At 45.5% G+C, this 26,157-nt stretch overlaps 1 protein-coding gene across 18 annotated transcripts in view; it reads right to left on the minus strand.

Annotated features, from left to right (window-relative positions):
• Positions 1–26,157, minus strand: part of EPB41L2 (erythrocyte membrane protein band 4.1 like 2) — a 193,055-nt gene that overhangs the window by 83,961 nt on the left and 82,937 nt on the right. For 6 of the 18 annotated variants that reach the window (XM_038526788.1, XM_038526786.1, XM_038526785.1 and 3 more), the window contains exons 1-3: positions 18,168–18,279; positions 17,569–18,044; positions 16,272–16,478 (exon numbers count right to left, since the gene is read on the minus strand). In XM_038526788.1, the coding sequence (XP_038382716.1) occupies positions 16,272–16,478; positions 17,569–18,044; positions 18,168–18,213 (729 nt within the window). In that variant the 5' untranslated portion in view covers positions 18,214–18,279. Of the gene's footprint in view, positions 1–16,271; positions 16,479–17,568; positions 18,045–18,167; positions 18,283–26,157 lie in introns of those variants that run through there. The other 12 variants (XM_038526780.1, XM_038526781.1, XM_038526774.1 and 9 more) reach the window with 5 other exon arrangements.

Below are 26,157 nucleotides of genomic sequence, written 5' to 3' on the forward strand. Positions count from 1 at the left end.
CCTCTCTGTGTCTTTCATGAATAAGCAAATAAAGTCTTTTTTAAAAAAGTATTTAAAAAATAAAATCTTTATATAAGGCATGGGATTTTATTTTTCACCAAAAATTCAAGAAAAATAGTACGATCCTGAAAAAATATCATCGGGGTTTTAAAACATAACAATGGAAGCTCATGCTTCTCAAGCCCTGACTATATACAGAGCGTTGCTCAAAGCAAATTCTCACCAAATTCAGCCACAAACCAGTGAGGAAAAGACTTGAGTAGAGACCCAGACACTTAGACCTCCTGCGTGTCAATGGAGGGTCTCTACTCCACTCACTTTCTACCACTGAACGAAAACACCTCACCAGCCCGAACAATATTTCAACAAGGAGCTCATCTAGGAAATCCCCCTGCACCTGGGGAGCAGGTGCTCTGCAGGGACTGCCTGGCAGACAGGAGGTTCGGCCTTTCCATGCAGTTGGCTCTGGCCGCACAGATTTCAGCCTGGCATCATGGGGCACCCAGGGGGGCTCAGCGGTGGAGCGTCTGCCTTTGGCTCAGGGCGTGACCCTGAGGTCCCGGGATCGAGTCCTGCATCGGGCTCCCTGCATGGAGCCTGCTTCTCCCTCTGCCTGTGTCTCTGCCTCTGTGTCTCTCTCATGAATAAATAAAATCTTAAAAAAAAAAAAAGCCTGGCACCAAAACCACTGAATCAGCATCTTCAAGGTGATACCTGGGCATCTGTACTTTTGTATTAGATTTTAATTCTTACAACAGTTTTAGGTTCGCAAGAATTGAGAAGGTAGAGATTCCCCGTATGTCCTCCAGCCCCACACATGTGCAGCCTCTCCATTATCCACATCCCCCCAGCGGATGAACCTCACTGACACACACTCATTATTACCCAAGGCCCCAGTTAACTGTAGGGCTCAGTCTCGGGGTTGTGCATTCTGTGGGTTTGGACGAATGTATCATGACGTGCATCTGCCATTACGGTACTATCCAGAGTAACTTCATTGCCCTAAAGCTCCTCTGGGCTCCTCCACTTGCAGAAACCTCAACCAAGGATTCCGACTAGGAGACAAGCTGATACAAAGGTCAGCAAGAAATGTGTGGGAAATATCAGAAAGGGAGACAGAACGTAAAGACTGCTAACTCTGGGAAACGAACTAGGGGTGGTAGAAGGGGAGGAGGGCGGGGGGTGGGAGTGAATGGGTGACGGGCACTGGGGGTTATTCTGTATGTTAGTAAATTGAACACCAATAAAAAATAAATTAAAAAAAAAAAAAAAAAAAAGGTCAGCAAGCACATCCCCCACCCAGAGTGAGACTGCAGGGCTTACGCCCCAAGTGCGCGAGCTTTCAATGTAACCCAACATCCAGGGCACCATACTCCCCCCTTCCCTCCCTTTCAAAGGCTTAGACACAGAAGCCAGGGCCCTGGCTTAATACAGCAGTTGTTCAAGTTTTCACTTCAAACCACTTAAAAAAGGACTGGTTCACAGGACGTGGTAATGTAAAATTTCCCCGACAATCTTCAATGACAACTATAGCTGAAACTACCTTTGAAACAAAAAAAGGTCATCAGGTGGAAAAACACAAGACACTCATCTGACCCTAGATCTTATTACGCAGATCTCACCTCATCACCAGCCAGGCCCACTGAAACTGTCCTTACACCTCCCCAAGGGTTTTGTTTTTTGTTTTGTTTTTAACAACGAACCAAAGTGCAAGTCAAGTTGCAATGCAAAATAATCTCCATCACTTAAATATTTACTTTATGGCAGCTATGAAACAGGGAAACAGGATCTGATGCAAAAAGAGAGGTCTTGAGTTTCTTAGCAACAAAAATCTCCTGCATTTCTGATTCTTGAATTCAGTGGCAACTTCTGGGCAATGTGAGAAATATAAAAATACGTTTAATTTTGAGATAGCACGGTTTTTAAACATTGATCTGAGGCAACAGTGTTTCCATTCAGCTTGACATTTTTTTTCCCATTAAAAGTTGTTCATTCCTGATGGGTGACTTAACAAACTCAAGTAAAACCCAAAGAGACAGTAACAAGGTCTTTTTGTTCCGCGGGGGGGAGGGGCGCTGGGTGAGTCCCCAAGACTCTGCGGACTTCCCTGCACAGACATCGAGTCAACCCCGTACAATCCCAGAGAAACCCAGGGATTCGGCAGCAAGAGAGGGGGCGTCTGGGGGAATGCGCCCGGAGCACGCCTCCCCAAAAGGCTACCTTCGCCCCAGCGCGCCCCCCCTGGCCTGAGACGCGCAGACCAGCCTTCTGCCCCCAGCCCAGGCTGCCTGCCGCCTTCCCAGGCCTTGGCTTCCCGGTGAAATCTCACCACTTAGGATTCCCTGGAGGGAAGAGGCTTCCTTTAAAATGCAAATCTCTCTTAGAAGGCAGTACAGGTAATCAATCATTCACACATTGAAGTCATTCGCTCAAATCACTGATCCCCTCATGACTCGGCTGAGAAACCTGCTACATTTGAGGAATTAGGAATTTAGATTCTAGAAGGAGAAAAAGTAGGCAGGAAGCATATAACGTTGTTTCGGTATTTACTGCAAAAGCGTAACAGCATCATGGAGGTAGGAACAAGAAGGTCTAAGGGAGAAAAGCACCAAGAAATAGAAAAATAATCGGGGGGGGGGGGGGGTCGGGGGGAGCGGCGGTATTTGAAATTTCGGCCCAAGGGGCACCTGGATGGCTCAGTCGGTTAGGTGTCTGCCTTCGGGGCTCGGCTCAGCTGGTAGGTCCCAGGGCCCTGGGATCAGCGGCCCCACACCGGGCTCCCTTCCCAGCGCAGGATGCTGCTTCTCCCTTTCCCTCTGCCTCTCCCTGCTGTTCCCCTGCTTCTGCTCTGCCAAATAAATAAAATCTAAAAAAACTCTAAAATTTTGGCCTAAGAAAGTGAGGTAAAAATTCTGCCTTTACCAACCCGCTCCAAGATTTAGCACCCAGAATTCAGTTCAAAAGCCTGAGGTATGGATTTTGAGAAATCGACCTGGAAATCTAATCATTTGTGCACTGTCTCTATGGGAAAGCCTACTTTCCAAATAAATCATTTGCTCATGTATGGAATGTGCGGACAACCTGTTCATACACTGGAACTCCCTGTAGGGGCCTCTCCACGCGATGTATTCAAACACCAGATGGTCAGCCCCACGCCATCCTGTATCATTTCTTCCCTAACGTGCAAAGTGACATGTGGCGTGTCTCTTTGAAATTCAGAATTTTTTTCCAAAGGAAGTAATATTTCTACCTGTTCAGGTCAATCATTCTCCTTCCAAACGTGAACTCCCCTCCTGAGTAGATCAGGAAAATAACACACCCAGCTAGAAATACTAAACCCATGGTAGAGCTTCCAACAGAACTTAGAGACAGTATGACATTTGCTGGAAAACCTAAGAAAAATCAAGAGACCCAGAAATGTGTGCCTAAAATGTTAGGGAGTGAGGAGGGGGGATGAGGGCGGCGAGGTGGGGGGGAGCGGAGAGAAAGAGGGGAAAATGTATGTGTTTAGTAATCACAGTCTGCAGACCCAAACGGGCTTCTTAGAGGAGGAGAGGGAATAACAAAAAGAACGTATCTGTACCACATGGAAGGACACCTGCCGTAAAAGCACAATTATTCTTGACCTTGGCAGACGTACACACCCTCCAACGGTGGCCCTGGATCAAGGGACAGTGGGCTGAAGCCCATTGACGGACCACCCCTTGCCCTGAGTTGCACCAAGAGGTCTCAGGATTATCTCCTGGCATCATTCAAGGCCTTTACCATGAAGAAAAGAATCAGCTGCACAACCACCGTGCTTGGCAGTTATGTCCCCGTGAAAATCCCTGCCATTCTACTCACTCTGCTCACAGGCCTGATGAGCAAGGGCCAGTATCCCCTCCCCGACGGACCGGGGCGCAGTGAATGAAGAACTAACGTATGCACGCGTGCCCAACCGGACCCTGTACCACGCTCTCCCTCGTCCTACGTTGCTGAAGCCCCGGGCTCCGTCAGCACGTGAGCTGACCCCGCAAACCTCGTAGCATCACCTCTGCGACACTGTGAGACCTCAGCGGGGTGGATGCAACTGCTTCTTCTGACACAGACTGCATGACGCAACCAGATTTCAAGATGCTGAAATGAAGCGAACCTTCAACTGAAGCCTATTTAAGAACTACTCTACCAGTGGGAGCTTTACAACAGCTCACCCTACCTCCATCGATTTCTGTGGGGAAAAGGAGAATATTCCACAAATTAAAAAGCTTCAGGGTACCTGGGCAGCTCAGCGGGTGAAGCGTCTGCCTGCGGCTCAGGTCATGATCCCGGGGTGCTGGGATCGCGCCCCACTAGGTTCCCTGTGCCACGGGGAGCCTGCCTCTCCCTTTCCTTGTGCGCGCTCGCACTCTGGCAAATACATAAAATCTTTTTTTTAAAAGAAGAAAAAAACTTTATAGAGGGGCACCTGGGTGGCTCAGTTAAGTGTCCGACTCTTGATATCGGCTCAGGTCATGATCTCATGACCTCGGGCTCCTCACTCGGCAGGGATTCCTCTCTCCCTCTCCCTTTGCTCCTCTTTTCCCCTCTCTAAAATCAATCCATCTCAGGATGGGGGAGAAAGCTTCATGGAAATGTCAACATTGGATCCTTCCCCAAATCACCACATCCAGAACAGTCTTACTAGAAGGGCGTCTGAAGTCCAGCCTGAACCCGGGGGGAGGCCTTCACCTCCGCCTCTGCCCCACGAGTTCTGACCAGGGAGCAGAGGGGAAAGACTCTTCCTCAACAGGATCATGGACGCTTGGTCCAGAAACGTTTGGTGAACAAAACCACATGCTTTATGTAACAGATAATGACCCAAATCAACTAAGAAGTGAATTACACCTATTAGTCACAAAAACCAGTAAAATGTATTTGCGCTAGAATAGCCTTTCCATCCTTTCATTCCCTATGACCCACCTTCATTCTGCCAAATTAAACACACAAGCAGAATAAAATGATAATCCAGACACCTGCAGGAAATAATGAGACAAGAAAATAAACAAAAGGCATCTGCAGGAAAATGAACAAAATACCAAAACAGATGCTACTAAAGCCTAAAGCTACCACAACAACGTATGAAAGGGCTTTTTATAGTGAGGTAACCTGAAAGCCTGCTGACAGCTATGGTATGTGCTACACGGAGAGGATGGCCTGGCTCACTTCGTCCTAGAGATAAAACGTGTTCAGTACTCAAATTCCCCTAAGGAGACGGTGAACTGCCAATTCAAGACGGCAGGCTCAGCGCAACGCATTTACTTCCGCACCTATGAGAGCTTAGAACAGAAAATGATGTCACGCGCGTGTAGACGAGCACACGGGCACAAGCACACCGTCCTTCTCCCCCACCCAGACACAAGGGGTAACAAAAGAACAGAGTATGTGCCGATGAAATTTTGGAAAGTAGATAGAAAAAGGTTGGGAGGTCGAGTCCATGCATTTAGGTTTCTCGTTTTCTTTGTAATCTCCTGTGGGTGGGAGCCCCTCTACCATGATGTTTGGCAGGAGTGACCCGCGTGATGCGGTGGCTTCGTAAACTGGGAGGATTTCTAGTCAAAACCAAGCCAAGAAGAGCTTGGGTCAAACCTAGCAACACTGGCTTGCTCCTCCTAACAAAGGTTCACTCTCAAGCCAACCTTGACCAAGGAGGAAGCAGGCATTACAATCTATTCTTATAACCCCGTATTTCTGCATGGCTATTACTACTGAACGATTTTTAAATTAAAAAAAAAAATGTAATGGGCTAGGAGCTGTTTCCTAAATACCTCATTCTTCAAAATCTAGGAGTTCCTTCCTCCCCCGCGAGGAGTTGCCAATTCCAGCCGATGACAACATGGTACCTCCGTGTTATTATCTAACCCATAAACAGGACGATAATTACATTCGTATCATACTCCTGGCTTCATTTGTAGAGTTTATTCTTGAACATAAAATTCATAAGCAGCTTGAGAGGAAAAATACTTAGATTTTTATCTTCTCAGCAAAAGTAGGAAACAAATCAATATTTGGGCATAAAAATTATTTCCGAACACACAAGATATGTTTAAATGAATAGGATTCTAAGACCAAATTTGTAAAATACCGTGCAAATATGATTTAACTTCCTATTTTCTTAAAAATTACATGCCATCACTAGGGGATGTCAGCAACCCAGTCAACAAAAGAATTCCTAAGAAATGAAAATATATTTTCTTTTATCTAACTTTTCCTATTATTTAGTGTGAAGAGCAAGACTTGGCATAAATCTATGAAAAAGTATAATCTCTTTAAAAGTGACTAAACCTGTTACATAAATAGAGGCTGGTATCAAACTTCTAGCCAGATGAACAGCCCCAGATTTTTTTTAAAGTATCATCTTTTAAATGTTGCTAAGTACCATTTTCCATTAGGATTTATTTCAAAAACCAGAAGCAGTAACTTCCATAGGCCAGCACATTCTCTGCAAACTATTTGCTTAGGATGAATCTTGACATTTGATTCATACAGGCTTTCTGTGGCAAAGAATAGCTTAGCAGAGCATTCTTACTGGCTTTGCTTTAAATTGCTGCTGACAGAAATATGAAAAGAGATCGATATAACCAACGGATCGTAAGCGTCGGGTTAATTCTCCTCTCTACGTAAACAACTAGGGGATGCACAAAATCAGACTCAACCCTAAACAGGTTAAAACGCCATATTCCACAAATGAAACGCAGTTTTGAGATGTGGTTAGTAAAACGGAGCTTTTGTCTGCAGGGGCCTCTGCGGAATAGAAGAGTTCAGCAAAAACGTTGGCGGTAATACTCTTAACTTTTCTACCAGCGTCCTTGTCCAACTCCGTCGCGGAACGTAATGAACCGAATCACAGAAACGGCGACCCGACAAAGGCTTTATCAACACCTGAGCCATTCAGCCACCCTGCATGAAGAGATTGATGTTTTAGTCATCTGGGGCTTTCTATGCACATTGGCGGAAACAGACTGCATTTCTTCATTTGATGAATCCTGCCAAGGAGCTACGAGCTGCACGCTGGGGCGGGGGGGTGGGGGGGGGTGGGGGCGGGGGGCAGCGGGAGCGAGAAAGAACCCCAAGCGGAGCTCCCTGCGCGGCCTGCTCGCAGGACCTCGGCATCACGACCGGAGCCAAAATCGAGGCGGACACCGACGACTGGGCCACCCAGGGGCCCCGAGGAGCTACAAAGCTTCAATGCCTAGACGCTGTAGTGACTGCAGAGAATGTACCAGAACGGATTTTAAAGTGCAAACCTGATCCTGAAAATGACCTTCCCCGCCACTTCTCATCTTCCTCAACCTTCCAATCATGTTCGCGCCAAACCAAAAAAAAAAAATAATTCGAAGACCCGGTGTCTGTTCACCACCCTCAGGTTAGAGTGGACACTTACTATGCGGTATTCAGCGGGAAATGGCCAATCGCTGTGCCCGCAGCTGTGTGGACGGGCCAGGAAGTGACGGTGCTTGCCTTCAAAGTTACCTCAGGATGGTTCCTCATGGCGAGGGGGGGGTGGGGGGCGTTGCCTTCAAGTGTCGCATTTAATGCAAAATCCCCAGATTAGGACACCAAAGTGAGGCAGACAGAAAGGATAAAGCATGTGGGAGGATTCCTGACGGCCTAGAAACAAAAACCAGATCCTTCCTTAGTGTGCCCAAGGGGAGCGCGGCGGGAGACTAGGGACCAGGTATGAATCAGTCCCTCCAAGCCCAGTCTACACTAGCAGCAAGACACCTCCCGCGCCCGCGCCCATAGGAGCAAGACGCTCAGGCTGGGAACAACGGCCCCCTCCAGGCCGCGCTCAGGGCCAGGGCCACATCGCACCCGCTTCTGCGTGGCTCTCTCCCAGCAATCTCACAGCCTTCTGTAGGAATTTGTTTTCATTCATTTAAGCCCCTGAAGTGTTACTATAAGAACTTAGCCTGCTGTTCCTAAGTATGTAGAGAGCAGGGCAGTGGTCAGCAGAAGCAGCAATGGGGGAGGGGGGTACACATATTTATACACGCACCCAAATCTTCTGATCGGAAGGTGGAAAGAAGAATTAGGAACAGAAATAAGCAAGTGCAATCATTTGGCTTAGACAGGAAGGACGGAGATTTCATACATATCCAAGAAAGTAGAAAAGAATAAACCAACAAACACTTTCTACAAGTACGGTACAGAGTCCTGGGCTAATGCCCCATGGGGAGAGAGAAGAAAGTTCCTTTCCTCAAGGACTTAACAATCCAGGTGAGGAAACAATAGGAAAAAAAAAACAATACGAGAAATTACCAGGTTTTCAACACCAGGTTTTCAACACAATACACGTGACTCCTCCAGGAGCCAGAGTGTGACTAACTGCCCGATCAATGGTGCGAACAAGTTCAGAGTAAGGAAAGGCTGGACGTTAAATGACAGGGAGGACTCATGTGGCTGCGCAGGAAATCAAAATGCAGGGACCGTCTGATCGGAAACTTGAAGAAAAGGTCCTTGAGGATGTGCCTGATTAGACCTCGTAGGCTGGCAGGGGGAATCCGACGATCCCCCAGTGACGGGGGTCACAAGCTCATCTGCGGCCATTCCTGAGGGAGCCCTGAACTCCCAGCTCGGGGGGACCTGAGGGTAGGCCCCGCTCTGCCCTGCGCCCCTCCCCCACTCGCTGCTGTTCCTCAAGCCCCTCACCTGCCACAGCAGTCTCCCCCCACTTAGTAAATACAGGTGAGTGAACAGAATGACCAACTTAAGTTTTTTAAGCTAAAAGGACCGTTGGACAGACAGCGGAGACATTCCACCTGGACCTATACTGTTAGGATTTTCTATTGCCCATAATATACGCTGATTAAAATTGTTCCAAGCTCCTAATCCATATCTGGTTTTGGTGTTTTTTAAGATGTTATTTATTTATTCATGAGACACAGAGAGAGAGAGAGAGAGAGAGAGAGAGAGGCAGAGACACAGGCAGAGGGAGAAGCAGACTCCTTGCAGGGAGCCCGACGCGGGACTCAATCCCAGGACCCCGGGGTCCCGCCCTGGGCCGAAGGCAGAAGCTCCACCGCTGAGCCACCTGGGCATCCCGCGAACCCACACTTGTTTAAATCTAACACCATTCTGTGGGTGTAGAGAGTGCCACCACTTGTAGACCCTCCACAAGTACCGAGAGAGTTAGAACTCTTTAACCAACAATCCTAGTAAGAGTCAGGGCCGGAGGGCTGGAGGAACCGCTGTGGAGAGTGAATGCGGAACAAGCCATCACGTAAATGAATAAAACACACTCAAAAGCAATGATATCAAGTTGGGCTCCTGAGACCGTAGCCCGCACAAGCGAAGGCGACCTTGCCACACTCTGCTTTCTGATAAACACTTTTATCATCAGAGCACTGATGGAGGAGCCCACATTCTGATCGCCTTATTCATGGCACTAAGGGGAAAAGGTACTGGCATTCCTGCGTGGGCGGGAACAATGCACTCAATTCTCAGACTAAAACCAACACGTGGGAACAGCTCTCGGATGCCAGAGGAATACACATTCGCTTTTGCTCCCAAAGTCTTGCGGGAACTTTCACATTTATTTTCAGACTTAAAAAATAGACAGACTTATCAGCTGTAGTAAAACCAGCTCAATCATAGAAACAGAGGAAGCAAGTATTTTCATTCTCACTTTGCAATCTGAGAATAGAAAAGAGGAAGTGACTGGCCGAAGACATCCAGGGAGCCAAAAGAAACGGAAACTTAGGTCCCCTGACTTTATATCCACAGCTTCAACTAAATCTTAGTCTATATTTTCCTGAGAGGAAAGAGCCCCGCTGTTTTAACACACTGACTGTAGAAATGATCAGCGGCCGCATCACCAGAATCCTACAGCTGAGACTCTGGAACACGCATGCAGAGCCCAGGAGACTCCCTAAAATTCCTTCCATTCAAATTCTGGTGCTAAACAAGCTTGTACATACCATTAAATATCCCAGTAAGATAAAAACAGATGTATCAAAAACTAGGAATTATAGTTTCTTCGGTAAAAAAATATAATCTTCAAAGTTCTCAAAAAAAATATTTGAGATCTCCTTTCATTACCAAGAGGACGAATTAGCATAAAATATAAATTTTAATTTTAACTATACAATGAAAAAACACTTTCATAAAGATTTGGAACAAATGCACACAGACTAGGCCTTGGGTCAAAATCAACGCATGGCTTAGCAATAAGCCTATTGTTACCTAAGCCAAAAATAACACTCATTACACTCAAGCCACTTCCATACTGTTTTTTTCACTTAACCATAATCATTCTCTTAAAATGCCCTCTTATCCAATACTTATGCTCCCAAACATTGTGTTTGAGGCATTTTTGCCAACTTATTAACAACACATACTCTTACCTCAAAAGAATGCAGACCCTAAAGATAATAATTAGTGTTTGAAAACAGAGCTGCCTCAGTTCCCTGAGCAATTGTATCCACTTAATTCCTAAGGTTCAAGAAAGAAGAGTCTCAGATGGCCTAGAGGAGAAAAAAATGTGGAAAGGAGAAGCCTAAAGTGAATGGAACAAGGGCTATAGGGATACAGATGGACGTATGGAGATCCAGCTACTTATTTTAAGAAAGTCGGTGGAGATACAGATGATGCTAGGACAAATAATAATCTCCCCAAGAACTACCTTCAGGAAAAGCTATTTAGTTAATACACTACCATTTGCATGAAATGGCTTAAAAGGGGTGCCTTTGTAGCCCAAAGGTTCTGACAGGTTAACAAAAACAGGAAACTGCCTCTAATCACACTGACAAGATCATCTCTCTAAAGACCATTAATGTGGATCTTAAATGTAGTGAATAAACAAGTTCCCCCTTAAATTACTGCAGCCACGCAGCTACTTACTGGGTTCTAAAATCTAAACAGTATTCTTCACCGGGCTGGATCCTCCATCCCGATGACTTTGCAACCTCCTCGGTTTCTCCCCCAGAAAATTCTGCTCTACAGACCAGTTTTAATCCTCTCATCCTGGCGTTTGAATGCCCTTTCGAACCTCATCTGACTCTATAAGGTCTAAGTTAGGTCATTCCAACTCCTCGAGACTCCTCGACAGACCATGCTTCCCTCCCCTGTTGAAGGTGCCCTAAAAGTGAAGACAATCAGGCCCTCTTCGGTGGGGATGCTATAGCCTATAGGTCTAGTTGAAAATTAGACACGTGTACATATAAAAAGAAAAGAAACCATAACGACAGGCATCTAAAAAGTCACGGTAGACAGAATCTTTAATGACTGCAGACAGATGGGAACAAATCTAATCTCCCAAACCAAATAAAGTGAAAGTATTTATTTCCCACATTGTATTCATCTTCCTTGAGTGCTTGCAAGTTCATCAACAGCTACGGTTTCCCACAGCATACTTCCCCAAGTAGTCCTTAGACACCCATTTCCGGTGTGGAGCTGCAGAACCACAGATAAGCAGCATCAGCACATCACCCAATCTGTCTGAGGTCAGCGCTGGGACGGGAAACACGAGAGCATTCACACCACGTGACGACTGTCCTCTGGGCTCCGCTGGTGAACGGAAAACAGCAGCAGGCCTGATGCATAACAGCCCCATCCTGATGATACTAAGCAAGCAACCAGGGAACCAAAATGGGAAGAAAAACCGGATAAAAGAGGAAATACAACCTATAACATGTGCGTTGTTAGAACAGCTACCATGACACTGAGGAGTTACAGCCTATGGTCAGACATAAAGTCGCTGCTTAGAATCCTAATGAATCAGGTACATAAAATCTGCTGGGATCACATCACCAAAACCTACTCACATTGCGTTTTGCTTGGTGCTTGAAAGAAAAAAGATTACTCAACACCTACATGCTACACACTTATTTCAAATTTATGGTCCTCAAAAGTTCATTTTCAATGATATATTAAGTAACATTTATCAACTAAATAGACAATCTGTACATTAAAAGACTCCCATGTTTTTTTTAAAAAGATTTCATTTGGGATCCCTGGGTGGCGCAGTGGTTTGGCGCCTGCCTTTTGGCCCAGGGCGCGATCCTGGAGACCCAGGATTGAATCCCACATCAGGCTCCTGGTGCATGGAGCCTGCTTCTCCCTCTGCCTATGTCTCTGCCTCTCTCTCTCACTGTGTGCCTATCATAAATAAAAATAAATAAATAAATAAATAAATAAATAAATAAATAAATAAAATAAAATAAAATAAAATAAAATAAAATAAAATAAAATAAAATAAAATAAAATAAAATAAAAAGATTTCATTTATTTAAAGGGAAAGACAAAGAGAGTGAGTGCAAGAGCAGGGACCCCAGTGAACACGGGGCTGGGATCACGACCTGAGCCAGAAGCAGATCAGATGCTTAACCCACTGAGCCACCCAGGTGCCCCAAGACCCCCACGCTTTTGGAACCAATTTCAGTCTCAGTGAATTTAATGTTCATTAATTGCAAACTTTGCTGTGTTTAACTCTGCACTCTTTCCCAACTCTGCTTCAAGCACCCTAACAACTTCATTTCTCATGAGCAGCAAAGTCCTAGAAGAGGGAACAGTCACACAGAGAAGAATGTTATTTTGTACCATTTCAAAATGAGATCTGACCTCTAATAAATGAGTGCTAACCAGAGGAAAAAGGGGGGGGGGGGGCACAGTGATTAATATTAGATTTTATCAAGTCAACTATGTCTATCAAACACTTAAATATTCCTAAAAGAATAACAATAAACTAAGAAAAATACCAGACCACCTAACATCAGATGGCAGAAATGGCCACACATCAGTGATCATTTAAATAGCTGGCCCGAACTCGCCAGTTCAGACTGAATTCCCAAACAAGGATTAAAAAACACGCCTCTCCTCAAAGACACAAGGGCATAATGTCTAAAACCAAAGAAATGGAAAAAGTCCAGGCAAATCCTAACCAAAATAAAGCCAGTGCTGTAATATTAATGTCAAAATAAACCTAAAGGTACTAAATAATGGTAAAAAGGAAAAAATTTTGCACCAATCTAGCCTCTAATTTTATAAAGCATAAACTTATAGAAATATGAAATTATCACATCAATAATTATAGAGAATTCAACACACCTCTCATTAGTTGATAAGCTAAGCAGTTAAACGGTTAATAAACAACATGAACCACATAATGAATAAGACTAACCAAAAGGACAGATCTGGAAACCAGGCCAAACTAATAAAACAGAAGATCTGAACACATGAAAAACACCCTCTTCCCCCAAGACATGCACACATATATTCACACATACTTTGGAAATTTAAAAATTTAAAAATTTAGAAAAACGTCAGTGGTCAAAAATGACCCATAAGGGGATGCAAAAACATAAAGAACTGAATGGCAATGAAGAGCCCTATGTTCAAAACTTGTGCTCGCAACGAGATACTTGACAGGAAAACCAGAGTCATGGAAGCATGTGTATATTTAATATTCAACTCAAGAAATTAGAAAAACAAGGTAATCCAAAGGAAAAAATAAAGAGCAAAAGGGGGGAAATTCAACAAAGTAGAAAAGAAAAAACAAACGACAAAACCAAGTTGTTTCTTCAGAAAAAAAAAAAAATTAAAGTGGTAACTCTAGGAAGAATGATCTGCAGCGTAGGGGATGGGGAAGACAAACAACACTAAAAAAAAAAAAAAAAATGGAATAAAAATTGAATGCAGAGCAGCCTGGGTGGCTCAGCGGTTTAGCACCTGCCTTCAGCCCAGGGCATGATCCTGGGGTCCTGGGATCGAATCCCGCGTCGGGATCCCTGCATGGAGCCTGCTTCTCCCTCTGCCTCTCTCTCTCTATCATGAATAAATAAAATCTTAAAAAAAATTGAATGCACAACACGACGATGCTATGAAAACCTTCATGCCAGCGGATTAAGCAAATTAGATGAAATGCAGTTTCTAGTAAAACTGTGAATTACTAAAACTCAAGGAAAAACAGAAACAAACTCTTGAGTATTCGGAAAGTGAATCAATGACTTGAAAACAACAACAAACAAACCCACTCTCTACTCTTTCCACCAGGACAAGACAGTTTTAAAGGGAAGTTGTATCACATCTCCCAAGAACAGGTAATCCTGACTTACCCAAACATTTCCAGAGAATATTAAGAGGGAAGCAACTCTATGGGGCTTACGCCCTAGGCCACAGGATCTCATCAAGGGTTGAGAGAAAATTAAAGGTAATATATGCAAAAACCCTAGATTAAGAGTTACAAAATGAGTGCCAGGTCATCAGGAGTAAGTAGAGACAATGTGGGAAAAGTTCCACTTGGTGGTTAGTAGCTGGAATTCAAAGTGGCACGAGCACTTTGGAGATCACTTCGCAGCACCTGGAAGTCTGAGGAAGTAAAATCACAGCCTATCAAGGTCACAATTCCCTGCAGAACCGTGCAAGGCCCACAACCCACCGAAGCACACAAAGAAACAGCGCAGAAGATGGAGAAACTGGTCATTCACAGTTAAAATACACGCAAGAGATTTACACGCTGTCGCACAGAGCAAGGGAGGAGAGATGGGACTCAGACTTTACCAAGGTCTTCAAGGTCTTAGTTCTTAAAAAAAATAAATAAATAAATAAATAAATAAATCTAAAAAAAAATAAATCTGAAACAAATGGCAAAATGGGAACATGGAATTAAAATGTTTATGGTGAATATATACAACCATCCATTACTTTCTAGATTTTTGTAGTTTTTAAACACATGTTGATGTTTTTACGTACATTTTGGTATTTTAAAAGATAGACAACAAAAATAGATTTAAATCATAAAACACGTTGGTAAATGTTGAGGTTTGGTGACAAAGAGCTTCAGAGAGAGCTGGAACCTTCTGAGGGACCTAAGCAATCTTATATTCTACAGTTTCTAGGCCTTTGTTTGCTTGAATCATGGCTCAAGGTCAAGTGACCATCAAGCTGGTTCTCACAGTTTAGACGCCCTAACATTCAGGATAAGAGGGAGAAACAAGGGAATGTGATCAAATGTAACTGAGTCAAGGTGAGACCACCCCAGACGCAGCGTCCGTCTACCTGCCGCCCCTTCCCCCTCTCTCTCTGAGTGTTAAGGATTCTTAATCCTCTTTTGCCGTTCCTGTTCTTAAAAATAACTGAAGTATCAGAATAATCATAACTAAAATGAGTAAAGTAGATAAAGGCAAGGACCATGAGACATTCGTCTTAGCAACCTTGTGCTCTGGTGCACGTTTAGATATATAATAAACTACTGTTCAAGTAACCAAGCTGAATGCTTTCATTGTAGTTAAAAGTATAACTTCTATTTTTAATAAGCAAGAATGCAAGGAATTAGGAAAAATATTTAATAGATGAGAAGACCCAAAAAAAGATTTAGAAACCATAATTTATTTATTTATTTATTTATTTATTTATTTATTTATTTATTTATTTATTTTTTAGAGACCATATTTTAAATGAACAAATTAGGTCCCATGCGTAGCAAATGAAATAGGGTAGTTCTGTTCATGACATCCAGAGTCAAACTGCCATGGCTGGAATTCTGGGTCACCCACAAATTAGTCATGACGCTCCAGGCAAGTTAAACTGTCTACGCCTTCCCCCAGGAAACCAGGGGAAATACCCACAGTAAATACCTAAATACCTACCTCGCGTAGAGTCGTACACGTGTGACCTGAGAGAATCCAGCCCCAGCGCTTGACAGAGTTCTTCCATGAACAACTATTAGCCTACGTTCTTGTAAATCAAGTCACTGAGCTATGAGAAGCAACAAGCTCTTCTGACAAAATGATAAGGCACTAGACGCTTTAAAAAAATTCTATTGGTTTGGGTCACATCCACACTAATGAATTATACGCTTTGCAAGTCATGAGTGTTTTTTAATTAAATGAAACTAAATAAATGGGCTCGATTTTGTCATTATCTGACTCAGGATTTAAAAAAAAAAAAAAAAAACCCTTTGGTAGGGTTAAGCGCTGCAATTATCCTGGCTCTTGAAATAATCAACGGAGAACCACTGCTGGTTCTCCTCCAGCAAAACCCTTGTGGACAAGGGTGATAATACTTCACGCCCACTCAGAACACACACGGCCAGTCCAAACCGGCCAAACACCTGACTACCCCCCATCCTCCCCAAGGGTCAGGAAATACTGTCTGGAATAGACATGACCCTCCTGCGGTTTTCCTGTTTTCTAAAGCAAACTGACGACTGGCTTATAGGAAGAGAAAACCGTGCACAGTGTGCCACCCCCACGCGAGGTGGCCGGGGCTCCCACGCTCACTGGACGCCACACAGCAGCCAGCAGCGCCGCGCTCACCTCCAGGTCACAGCTGTACTCGGTGCCGTCGAGGAGCATCACCTTGCACTGGACCATTTTGGTCTTCTTGGCGGCTTTCTGGGCGGCCTTCTCTGCTTTCAGCTCATTGGTCTGCACCTCCTTGCTCTCCCTCTTCGCTGCTTCCTCCGACACGTCTTCCTGCACCTCGTCCACCTTCTCTTTGCCCTTACCCACCTCTTCAGCAGACTGTCAACGGGAAAAAGCAAGCGCATAGTAAAGCTGAGCAACTTGCAGAAGACCGAGCATTCAAAGGGAAATCTGTAGTAAGAACTGGGATTGTCAGAAACCTTGTCGGCCCCGGGATCCCTGGGTGGCTCAGCGGTTAAGCATCTGCCTTTGGCCCAGGGTGTAGCCCTGGAGTCCTGGGATCGGGTCCCACATTGGGATCCCTGCATGGAGCCTGCTCCTCCCTCTGCCTGTGTCTCTGCCTCTCTCTCTCTCTGTCTCTCATGAATAGATAAATATTTTTTAAAAAATTGTTGGCCTGACTCCCAAAGACTTCAAAGCTTTGCTGGCAAGGATGTTCCCCGTATCTGCCTTCCCCCAATCCGCCTCCCACCTCTTCATTTGCCAATTTGGTAACTTCAGCATTGAATGAGTCAAAGAAAATACATCCTGGCCACTAAAATTTAACTATCATTTCAAATAATAAAATTTCTAATTATAATTTCATGCCATGGTAAAACCTAGGCTGAAGTAACCAAAATGTTTGCACATACAGATCTTCTTCTGACTCACTGAACGCTTACATACATTGAGTCAGAGGTAGAACAATCCACACTATTTAGAAAGGGAAGGAAGGATCCACACAGTATCTGTCGAACCTTAAAAGGAAGGGATGTGAATGTTTTCTGTGGCTTGCACATATAGTCCATTTTTTGGCCTTATTATTTTGGCAAGGTTTAAAAAAAAGTAACGAGGGACGCAGGGTGGGCTCGGGGGAGCCATTCAGCAGTGGACCGACTGCCTTCGGCTCAGGCCGTGACCCCAGGGTCCTGGGATCGAGTCCCGCATCGGGCTCCCTGCATGGAACCTGCTGCTCCCTCAGCCTGTGTCTCTGCCTTTCTGTGTCCCTGCCTCTCTCTCTGTGTCTCTCATGAATAAATAAAATCTTTTTTTAAAAAAAGTAAAATAAAAATGAAGTAGTAAGGAGAAGGCCGTAGCACACCACACCACAGTGGGCCCCACACCGCAGACACGGCAGGTGAAGCCGCTCCAGCACAGCTCTCCTGGGTCACCACGCGGCTGACGCCCGCAGGTTCGGTCTCAGACACACCTGGGCCTCGGGGCTGGCCGCGGGCTTCTCGGGCTTCTCGTCCTTGACCCCGGCTGTCACCTCCTGCTGTCTGCTCCCAGCCCGCTCCTGAGCTTCAGCCTGATGCGGCCTCTCCCCTTCGGGAGAAGATTCCTCTGGACCTGCCACCTGCTCCACGACAGCCCGCGGGGGCTCCTTCGGCTCCTTGTCCCCGGCCGCCACCAACGTATAGGACTTCTGCTTCTTCAGCCAGGGCGGCAGGAAGCGCGCGAGTCCCCTGCTCTCCGACGGCTCCCCCTCCCTCTTCTGGCGGGGGCGACCCGGGCTGTCAGCTGCAGGCGGGGGCAGCCCGGGCTCCTCCGAGGGCTCCGAGGGCGGATTCTGCCGGTTCTCTGCTGCCTCCTTAGGCCTCTCCGTGGCGGCGGCGCCCACTTTCTCGGGCTCCTGCTTCACCTCAGCTGCGAGGCCTACCTCGGTGGTCATGGCTACAGCTTCCACTGGAAACGGAACAGAAATCACACACGTTACCTTACGAGCGCGCTCCGTGTTAGCTGGGAGGTGAGAACGGGTGAGGACGGGCAGGAGGGGAGGCGGGAGACACGCCGGGCGCAAGGGGAGACCTTCATGGCACAGGATGGCCGAGATGGCGCAAGGGGAGACCTTCATGGCACAGGATGGCCGAGATGGAGCTGCCGCCTCAGGAATTCTCCATCAGAATCGGAGAACCAGAGGTTGCATCACAATAGAATTAACGGATTCTGTACCAGCAGAGCTTAAAACTGTGAACAGCTTAGAGGGACTATTTTCATCGAGCTATTAATAATACACCCAGAAAACTTTTTTTTAAAGGAAAAATACTTCTCTCCCTACTTGGTATCCCGCGTTCTATTGCACAAAATGTTTACTGATAATGTTAGAAAGTCATGGAGGCAGATGTTGCTGCAATTTCACATAGATCAAAATCTACAAAAATTTGACAAAAAAAAAATCAGGTATTATAAAGATGAACTTTAACTGTAGAGCGCTCACTAGTGAGAAAATCAGACGCAGGGGAAAAAGGTGTTTTTCCCCCAATTTAAATCCCCTAACGTACCAGCATTGTTTCAGTGTAGCAGTCAGTCTTCTGAAAAAAGTACTCAAACTATAACCAAAAATCTAACCCTCTATCCCATGCGACCTCAAACATGGTTTACCTTTAGATGTGGTTATAGGATAAGCACCTCAGGGCCCCTAACTGGAACCAAATGAAGACATTGGGGTGGGGAAAGATGCATCTAATAATTGATCCTATCATGCAAACAAAATTGAAGTTTAATCTGTAAGTAGAGGCACCTGGTGGCTCGGTCGGGCGAGCAGCTGACTCGATCTGGGCTCAGGTCCTGGGACCGAGCCCTACAGACAGCTCTGCACTCAGCAGAGAGTCTCCTTGCGGATTTTCTCCCTCTGACCCCGGCCCCCGCTCACACGCTCTCTCTAAAATAAATGAATCTTTAAAAATAAGTAAATAAATCTGAAAGTAAATGGTGTCTCAAGTTCACATAAGCAAAGAGGGACTTGTTCAAGTATAACTCCCCCAGGGACAGTGTGGGAAAAAAAAAAAGGAACAGCAGAGACAGTACACGCTCCCCTCTCTTGCCAAAGATAAAAGGCCTGGCATCCTGGCCAGTAACAAACTCTCCAGCTATCTTCCAAAGTGGTACAAACCTCAATAGTTCAAAAAACAAAATAACGCTTGTTCTTTTTTAAAGATTTATCAAGATATAATTCACATATAATAAAAAAATCACCCATTTAAATTCTAGTTAATCATCTTAAGTCTATTCAAAAGGGTTGTACAATCACCACCACTCTCTAATTCTAGAATATTCTCATCATCCCCAAAAGGAACTTTGTAATCTATTAATAGTTACTGTCCATTAGCCCCTCCTCCCAGCTCCTGGTAATTACTTTCAATCCTCATGGATTTGCCTCTTCTAGACATTTCAAATAGATGGAATTACACAACGTGGCGTTTTCACGGAGCGCAGTGCTTTCAAGGGTCGTCCATGCTGCAGCACACATCAGTAGTGAACCTGTTTCTTAAAATATTCTTCACCATCTTTTGCAAATCATGTATCTGGTAAGAGTCTAGTAACCGGATTATTGCAAAGAACTCCTATAACTTGTCAAAAAAAACCAGAAGATTCTTAATGGGAAAAGAATTTTGAGTACACGTTTCTCCACAGAAAATATACAAATGGCCAATAAGCCCTGGAAACCATGCTCACCGTCATCAGTCTTTAGTAAGACACAAACCCAAACCGGGTCGGGAAAGCTTAGAGCTCTCGACCTTGACAGTGAGAATGTAAAATGGTGCAGCCACTTTGGGAAAGTTTCTCAAAAAAGTTACAGTCACCCATGTGACCTAGCAACTCACCCCTAGATATGCACCCAAGAGAAATGAAAACCCAGGTTCGCAGGAAAACTTGTAAATGAATATTCCTGACAACCTGCTTCATAATAGTCAAAAACTAGGAAGGACCCACATGCCTGCCAACCATGAACGTTGAGAGTCCATACAACAGAACGTCAAGTCGTGCGAGCACTGAGGTACGACATACGGGGTCATACACAGGCTCTGAAAACATTATTCTAAGTGAAAAAAATACAAAAGGCCACATGTGGTATGATTCCACTTACATGAAATTTCCAGAATAAGCAAATCCCCACAAAGTAGGTTAGTGGTTGCAAAGGACTGGAAGATGGAGAGAACAGGGAGCAACTGCTAGTAGGTACAGGGTCTCCTTTGGGGGTGATGGAATGTTCTGGAACTAGGCCGTGGTAATGGCTGTACAGCCCTGTGAACACACTGAGAATCACTCAACTGTGAGCTTTAAAGGTGTGAGATCTCAATAATAAGAAATAGTTTTAAAAATGTTAGTTGTGGGGCCCCTAGGTGGCTCAGTCACTTAAGCGTCGGCCTCCTGATTTCAGCTCAGGTCACAATCTCAGGGTCATGAGATCGAGCCCCACATCAGGGTCTGCACTGGGCACAGGGTCTGCTTGGCCCTCTCCCTCTGCTCCTCCCCGTGCTCACGCCCACACTCTCTCTCACAAATAAAATCTTAAAAAAAAAAAAAAAAAAAAGGTTACTTGCTTCTGATGCGGGAGGGTGAGGACGTTCAGCCGGCCTGCCTCCGCTGAACGTGCCGGGCACATGAACAAGGAAGGACTGCCTGCCTTCGAGAAGCTGACAGGGGAAGGCGGCGGGCAGGTAAGTCGAGAGCACGGGGGGCCCCTGAGCCGCTGGCAAGTGACATGCCTTCTCCCAGGCAAGGGAGTCACCGTCGGGTGCGGCCTGGCACAGGCAATGGCCAACAGGACAGCGTCCACCACAGGAACCCATGCACCGCACACGCCGTGGCAGTGGAGACGGGGCTCGCGGCAGCGAGGCAGCAAGGATAGGTGTGGGCAGTGGGCAAGCCAAGACGTACACGTGCCTCTGGATCACGCCGAGGAAGGCCTCAAGGGTGACAGAAACGAGGAGTCACACGGCATCTTCCGAGGAGTAATGCCATCAGGCCCGTGGGGTAGACGGCCCGGCCACGAGGTGCGGGATGGGGGGAGCCTGTCCCAACTGCCCACACAACAAGGGGGGGGGGGTCACACGCTGGTGGCAGCAAGTTGAAGGGGGGGAAGTCGAAGCCAGGACCATGGGAGACCCGCCGCCGAACAGGGAACCCAAGGAAAAGAGGCTCAGATGCAACCGGTTTTGAATTCACTGCACTGACCCATCTGTCGAGCCGACCTCCTGTCGCACGGCCTCGAGCAGAGACGGGGGGATGCAGTGGATCCGGGGCCCACATCCTGGGTGACGGCTCAAGGCACCAAAGATCCAGATGCCACCAAGAGGGACAGCGTAGTTGGAGACCAGAGGGTCCGAAGGGCCTTCCCCGCGCCCAGCATCCCCGGGCCCGGCGGGGAAGGCTGAGCGCCGAGGAAGGTGCAGGAGAGCAGGAGGGGAGGAGGGAGGACCTCCGGCCTGGGCTCCCAGGCAGAGGGGCCAGGGGACCGGACACTTACCCCGGCCCACCCGCCAGGCCTTGGCCTCCCCGGCTCCACCTGTCCGGCGGCCGCAGACTAGTCCCCACTACATCCCCACCACGTGAGGCGCGGCCTGTAGGGACACATCCCTCCGTGCCCATGTCGGCCTCCAGCACCGTGTCGGGCAAATTGGGAAGTGAACCCACAGTCCCAGCAGCATGGCCACAGAGCTTCCAGGCTGTTCTGCCGTGAGAAAGGTTATCCCCAACATTCCTGAAGAGCAAGCACCGCTGATCTTGCACACTATGGAACTATACTGTGTCTTCAGGTAGTTTTTTGGAGAAAATATTAGTTCGATATAAACTAATACGTGAAAAATATTAAGGCATCACCTTCAACTAGGACGACGAGACACATGATTTGTTGTTAAGTCACTATAAAGCTGACATTAAGGGGCAGCCCAGGTGGCTCAAACGTTTAGCACTGCCTTCAGCCCAGGGCGTGATCCTGGAGACCCAGGATCGAGTCCCGCATCAGGCTCCTGGCATGGAGCCTGCTTCTCCCTCTGCCTGTGTCTCTGCCCCTCTCTCTCTCTCTCTCTCTCTCTCTCATGAATAAATAAAATATTAAAAAAAAAAAGCTGACATTAAGGAGCTGAAATGAAAGCTCGGGTAAATAGAATGAAGTTACTATTCATAAACCTAAGTTATTTTTTTTCCCTCAATCTATTTAAACTAAAAAAAAAAAAAAAAAAGAAAATTCACCCTTTTCTCCCACTTCTACATCTGAGAACCACCAGCTGTCCTCTTTATCAGGTTGGTTTTAATTTCCCCACATAAGAGATGTTAAGGTGTCTTTCTCCAACATTTCACTTAGCGTGACGCTCTCCAGATCCACCCAAGCCATTACAAATGGCAAGAATTCATTCTTGTTTATGAACAAATATGTGTGTGTGTGTCACAAATTCCTTATCCATCCACCCATCAATGAAAACTTAGGTTGTTTCCACGCGTTGGCTGCTGTAAGCAATGCTACAGTGAACATGGGATGCATACACCTCTGAGTTAGTGTGCTTTCATTTTCTTCTGATAAATATCCAGAAAAGGAATTAATTTAAATTTTCTGTGGAACTTCCCTTCTGTTTTCTCCAGTGGCTCTATCACTAGTAGGTATTTAAAATTTAAAGTCATGTCTCCCAATAAGACCTTTACCTCAGTTCTTGAACTAGCCCCATATTGCACAGAAGGTCTTTTTCCTTCTTTTATTTTTTAAGATTTTATTTAAATTCAATTTGCCAACAGGTAAGCATAACACTCGGTGCTCATCTCATCATGTGCCCTCCTTAATGCTTGTCACCCAGTTTCCTTCTTTAAGGTGCCATTTTCCATGTACCACGTAAGTGGAGAATATTATTTACATTAATCATGAAACGACCAAGGTTGATTTTTAGTATATACTCATTTTAAGAGTTGAGTCAATGTCCTGGTAAAAACTGAAATAAAAATGTCCTGCTCTTGTTCAAGCTAATCCAGATAATTGGTAACTTTCTAATTACTTTGGCTGTAAGAAATAACCTGGAGACCAAACAAGTAATGTTCATTTTTGGTCAAAATATTTTAGAAGCAATGAAATATGAATCTTAAAAAATAATAAAATAAAATTAAAATTAAAAAAATTTTAAAAATAAAAATAAATTTAAAAAAGCAATGAAATATGAAACTAAACTTTCCACTATGTTAGAAGCATTAATATTTGCATTTTAATCATAAAGCTGTCACTTACTGTGTCAGACATCATTCATAATTTCTGCTCTTGAAAACATCCTACAGGGGAGGTATTATCCTCATTTTATATGTAATAAGCAAAGGGTAAAAGTTAAGTGATTTGTCCAAGGCTCCTGACGGAGGCCCACACACCCCTGTATCTCATAACTGCACTGTTTGCAATGACTGACCAACCAGGGCTCTTGGCGTAGTCCTCAAGGAAAATCCATGCCAGTTTATGAAAATGATGATAGAAGAGGATTCTATCCTGTGATTTACCATAATTAGGGTTGCCCCCCGCCCCCTGCAATAAGAAATTTATAGATGAGTAACCATCACAAAGGAAATCATATTTGAATGTTATTATTGGCTCCATAATCACAGCTGAGCTGGTGGACAGAAAGTAGAGACCAGGTGCTGACAGAAAGAGCACAGATGACCACACCATTAACAAGCCTCCACAAGGGGCGCCCGGGGGGCTCAGTGGTTGAGCCTAGGCCTTCAGCCCAGGCCGTGATCCGTGATCTGGGCGGGGGTCCCGGGATCAAGTCCCGCGTCGGGCTCCCTACGTGGAGCCTGCTTCTCCCTCTGCCTGTGTCTCTGCCTCTCTCTCTCTCTCTCTGTCTCTCATAAATACATAAAATCTTTAAAAAAAAAAAAAAAAAAAGAGAAGCCTCATAAAGTAGTCTTCCTCAATCACTACTGTATTCACACTTTTAAGTTGAAGAACCTCAGAGCCGATCAGGATCATCCATCCAAACACACGTTACATGATAAAAAAGCAGGAGGGAGGTGGGTGGGGAATGGGCTACCGGGGTGAAGGGTATCAAGGACAGCACTTGCTGTGATGAGCGCTGGGTGTTGTACGCTGCTGCTGAATCACTCAATTCTACTCCCGAAACCAATACTGCACTGTATGTGAACTAACTAAACTTTAAATAAAAATTAAAAGAAAAAAAAAAACAAGATAAACAGTAGAACTGGGGAATTGTATAAAAAAATGTATTTTGTAATTACTCAAAAATAAGGGTGGGTATAATTCTACGTAAATAAGTACACTCTTAAAATAGTTTCAAGAGATCAACAAAAGCTCAAACCTAAACACTACGTTCTTTGTTGACATAATGGTTTCTTGAACAAATTACCACCATCAAGAAAACATGATTATAGCACATCCATTCACCATAATTATCATGCCTGTGACTCTCAAGAGTTTCAAATGTGGATAAGCCTTTAAAGTCCATCACCCACTAAAATGGCAACTCCTGCAGTGGAATGCAAGCCCCCCTCCCACCCCCATGAAAGCCCCGTCAGGGCTGGGATCTTTCTTCTCTTCACTGCTCTGTTCCCAGCACCTAGACTGGCGGGTAGGGGTACCACGCAGAGTGCTGTGAAACTGCCTAGTCTGATACACTCAATTTTATCTTATCAACAAGGAAACGGAGGCTCAGAAACACAGGAGGTTTGCCCAAGATCACAAAGCTGGACTAGGGAAGCCAAACGCAGAACTGTGATTTCCCAAATGCTCATTCCACTAATTACATATTATAAATACAATTACAAACACCTAAAATCCATCACTAGTATGGTTATGTGACATATAACATACTAAGACCCTTCTGCTTATCAGCAACCAGAAAGTATACTGCTGTGCACAGCCAGCCCATTACACAAGCGTGTGGCTCTGACACAATTATCACGTTGGCATTCTCCATCTGGGTCGGCAGCGCCGGTTCATTACTGTAATGGCTCCATGAGAAAAAGCACGCATCACTTACCACGCGACCGAGCGGAAAACCATCAACAGAGGGTCAGCCCTGGTTAGGTAAGGAGTATGTTACACAAAACCATTCTTTTTGTCTTACCTTTATTTTTATTTTTTTAACGATTTCATTTATCCACTCATGAGAGACACAGAGAGAGGGGCAGAGACCCAGGCAGAGGGAGAAGCAGGCTCCATGCAGGGAGCCTGATGTGGGACTCAATCCCGGGACTCTGGGATAAGGCCCTGGGCTGAGCCACCGGGGTCGCCCTTTGTCTTACCTTTAAAATGCGAGGTCGGTTCCCAGGCACTATCTCTAGCGCTATCCCAATACCTGCCACCCAACGGGTGCCCTCATCAGAGCCACAACAAGCGAGGCCAAGCAGATACACTACTCTAGACACTCCTGCAGAGAGCTTCAAGCAAGGGGTTCCTGCTAATTATTGGGTCCAGACGTTTCCTTAAAACCTTGAGAGACCAGAGCCACTCTGCGAGCCCTCGATGCTAATAAGATGCCCGTACAGGGACAAGGCAGGTGCTGTGGCCAGCGGATGGCTCTCACCCTTGGCTGAGATCAGACCTCCAACAGGAGGCCTTGGATTTCTATCAACAAAGCTCGGTCCATCAGACAGCGGAGCACAGATTTGCAAATGGAAAAGTAGGATTTCTAACCTCCCAAGTGATGGTAAGGGAACCAAGAGGCTTTCCTGTGAACTTAGAGGAAGACATTTAGTTGTGCAACAAACAGACCTCTGTGACATGGGCAATGTGGGGACAGCTTCAATTCTGCCACTTTCTGGGTCTGACAAAACTGGTTTTCATCTACTGTGACTCAGCCACGGGGCATACAGGGCAACTTTCTAATACCCACAATCACTTGCTTATGTCCAGCTCCTCCAACAGCTACGGCCCAAGACAAGGTACTTAAATACCCAACCATGTTCCCTGGAAGCATCGAATGTGAGAGAAAAACAAAAACAGTAACCCCAATGTAAGAATGATTCAGCAGCCACCTAACTACTCAGGAAAGAGTAAGAGCTGTGCTTCTCAAATACATATGGC

The sequence above is a fragment of the Canis lupus genome, chromosome 1, assembly GCF_011100685.1.
Source record: "Canis lupus familiaris isolate Mischka breed German Shepherd chromosome 1, alternate assembly UU_Cfam_GSD_1.0, whole genome shotgun sequence".
In the NCBI taxonomy this organism is placed as follows: Eukaryota; Metazoa; Chordata; class Mammalia; order Carnivora; family Canidae; genus Canis; species Canis lupus.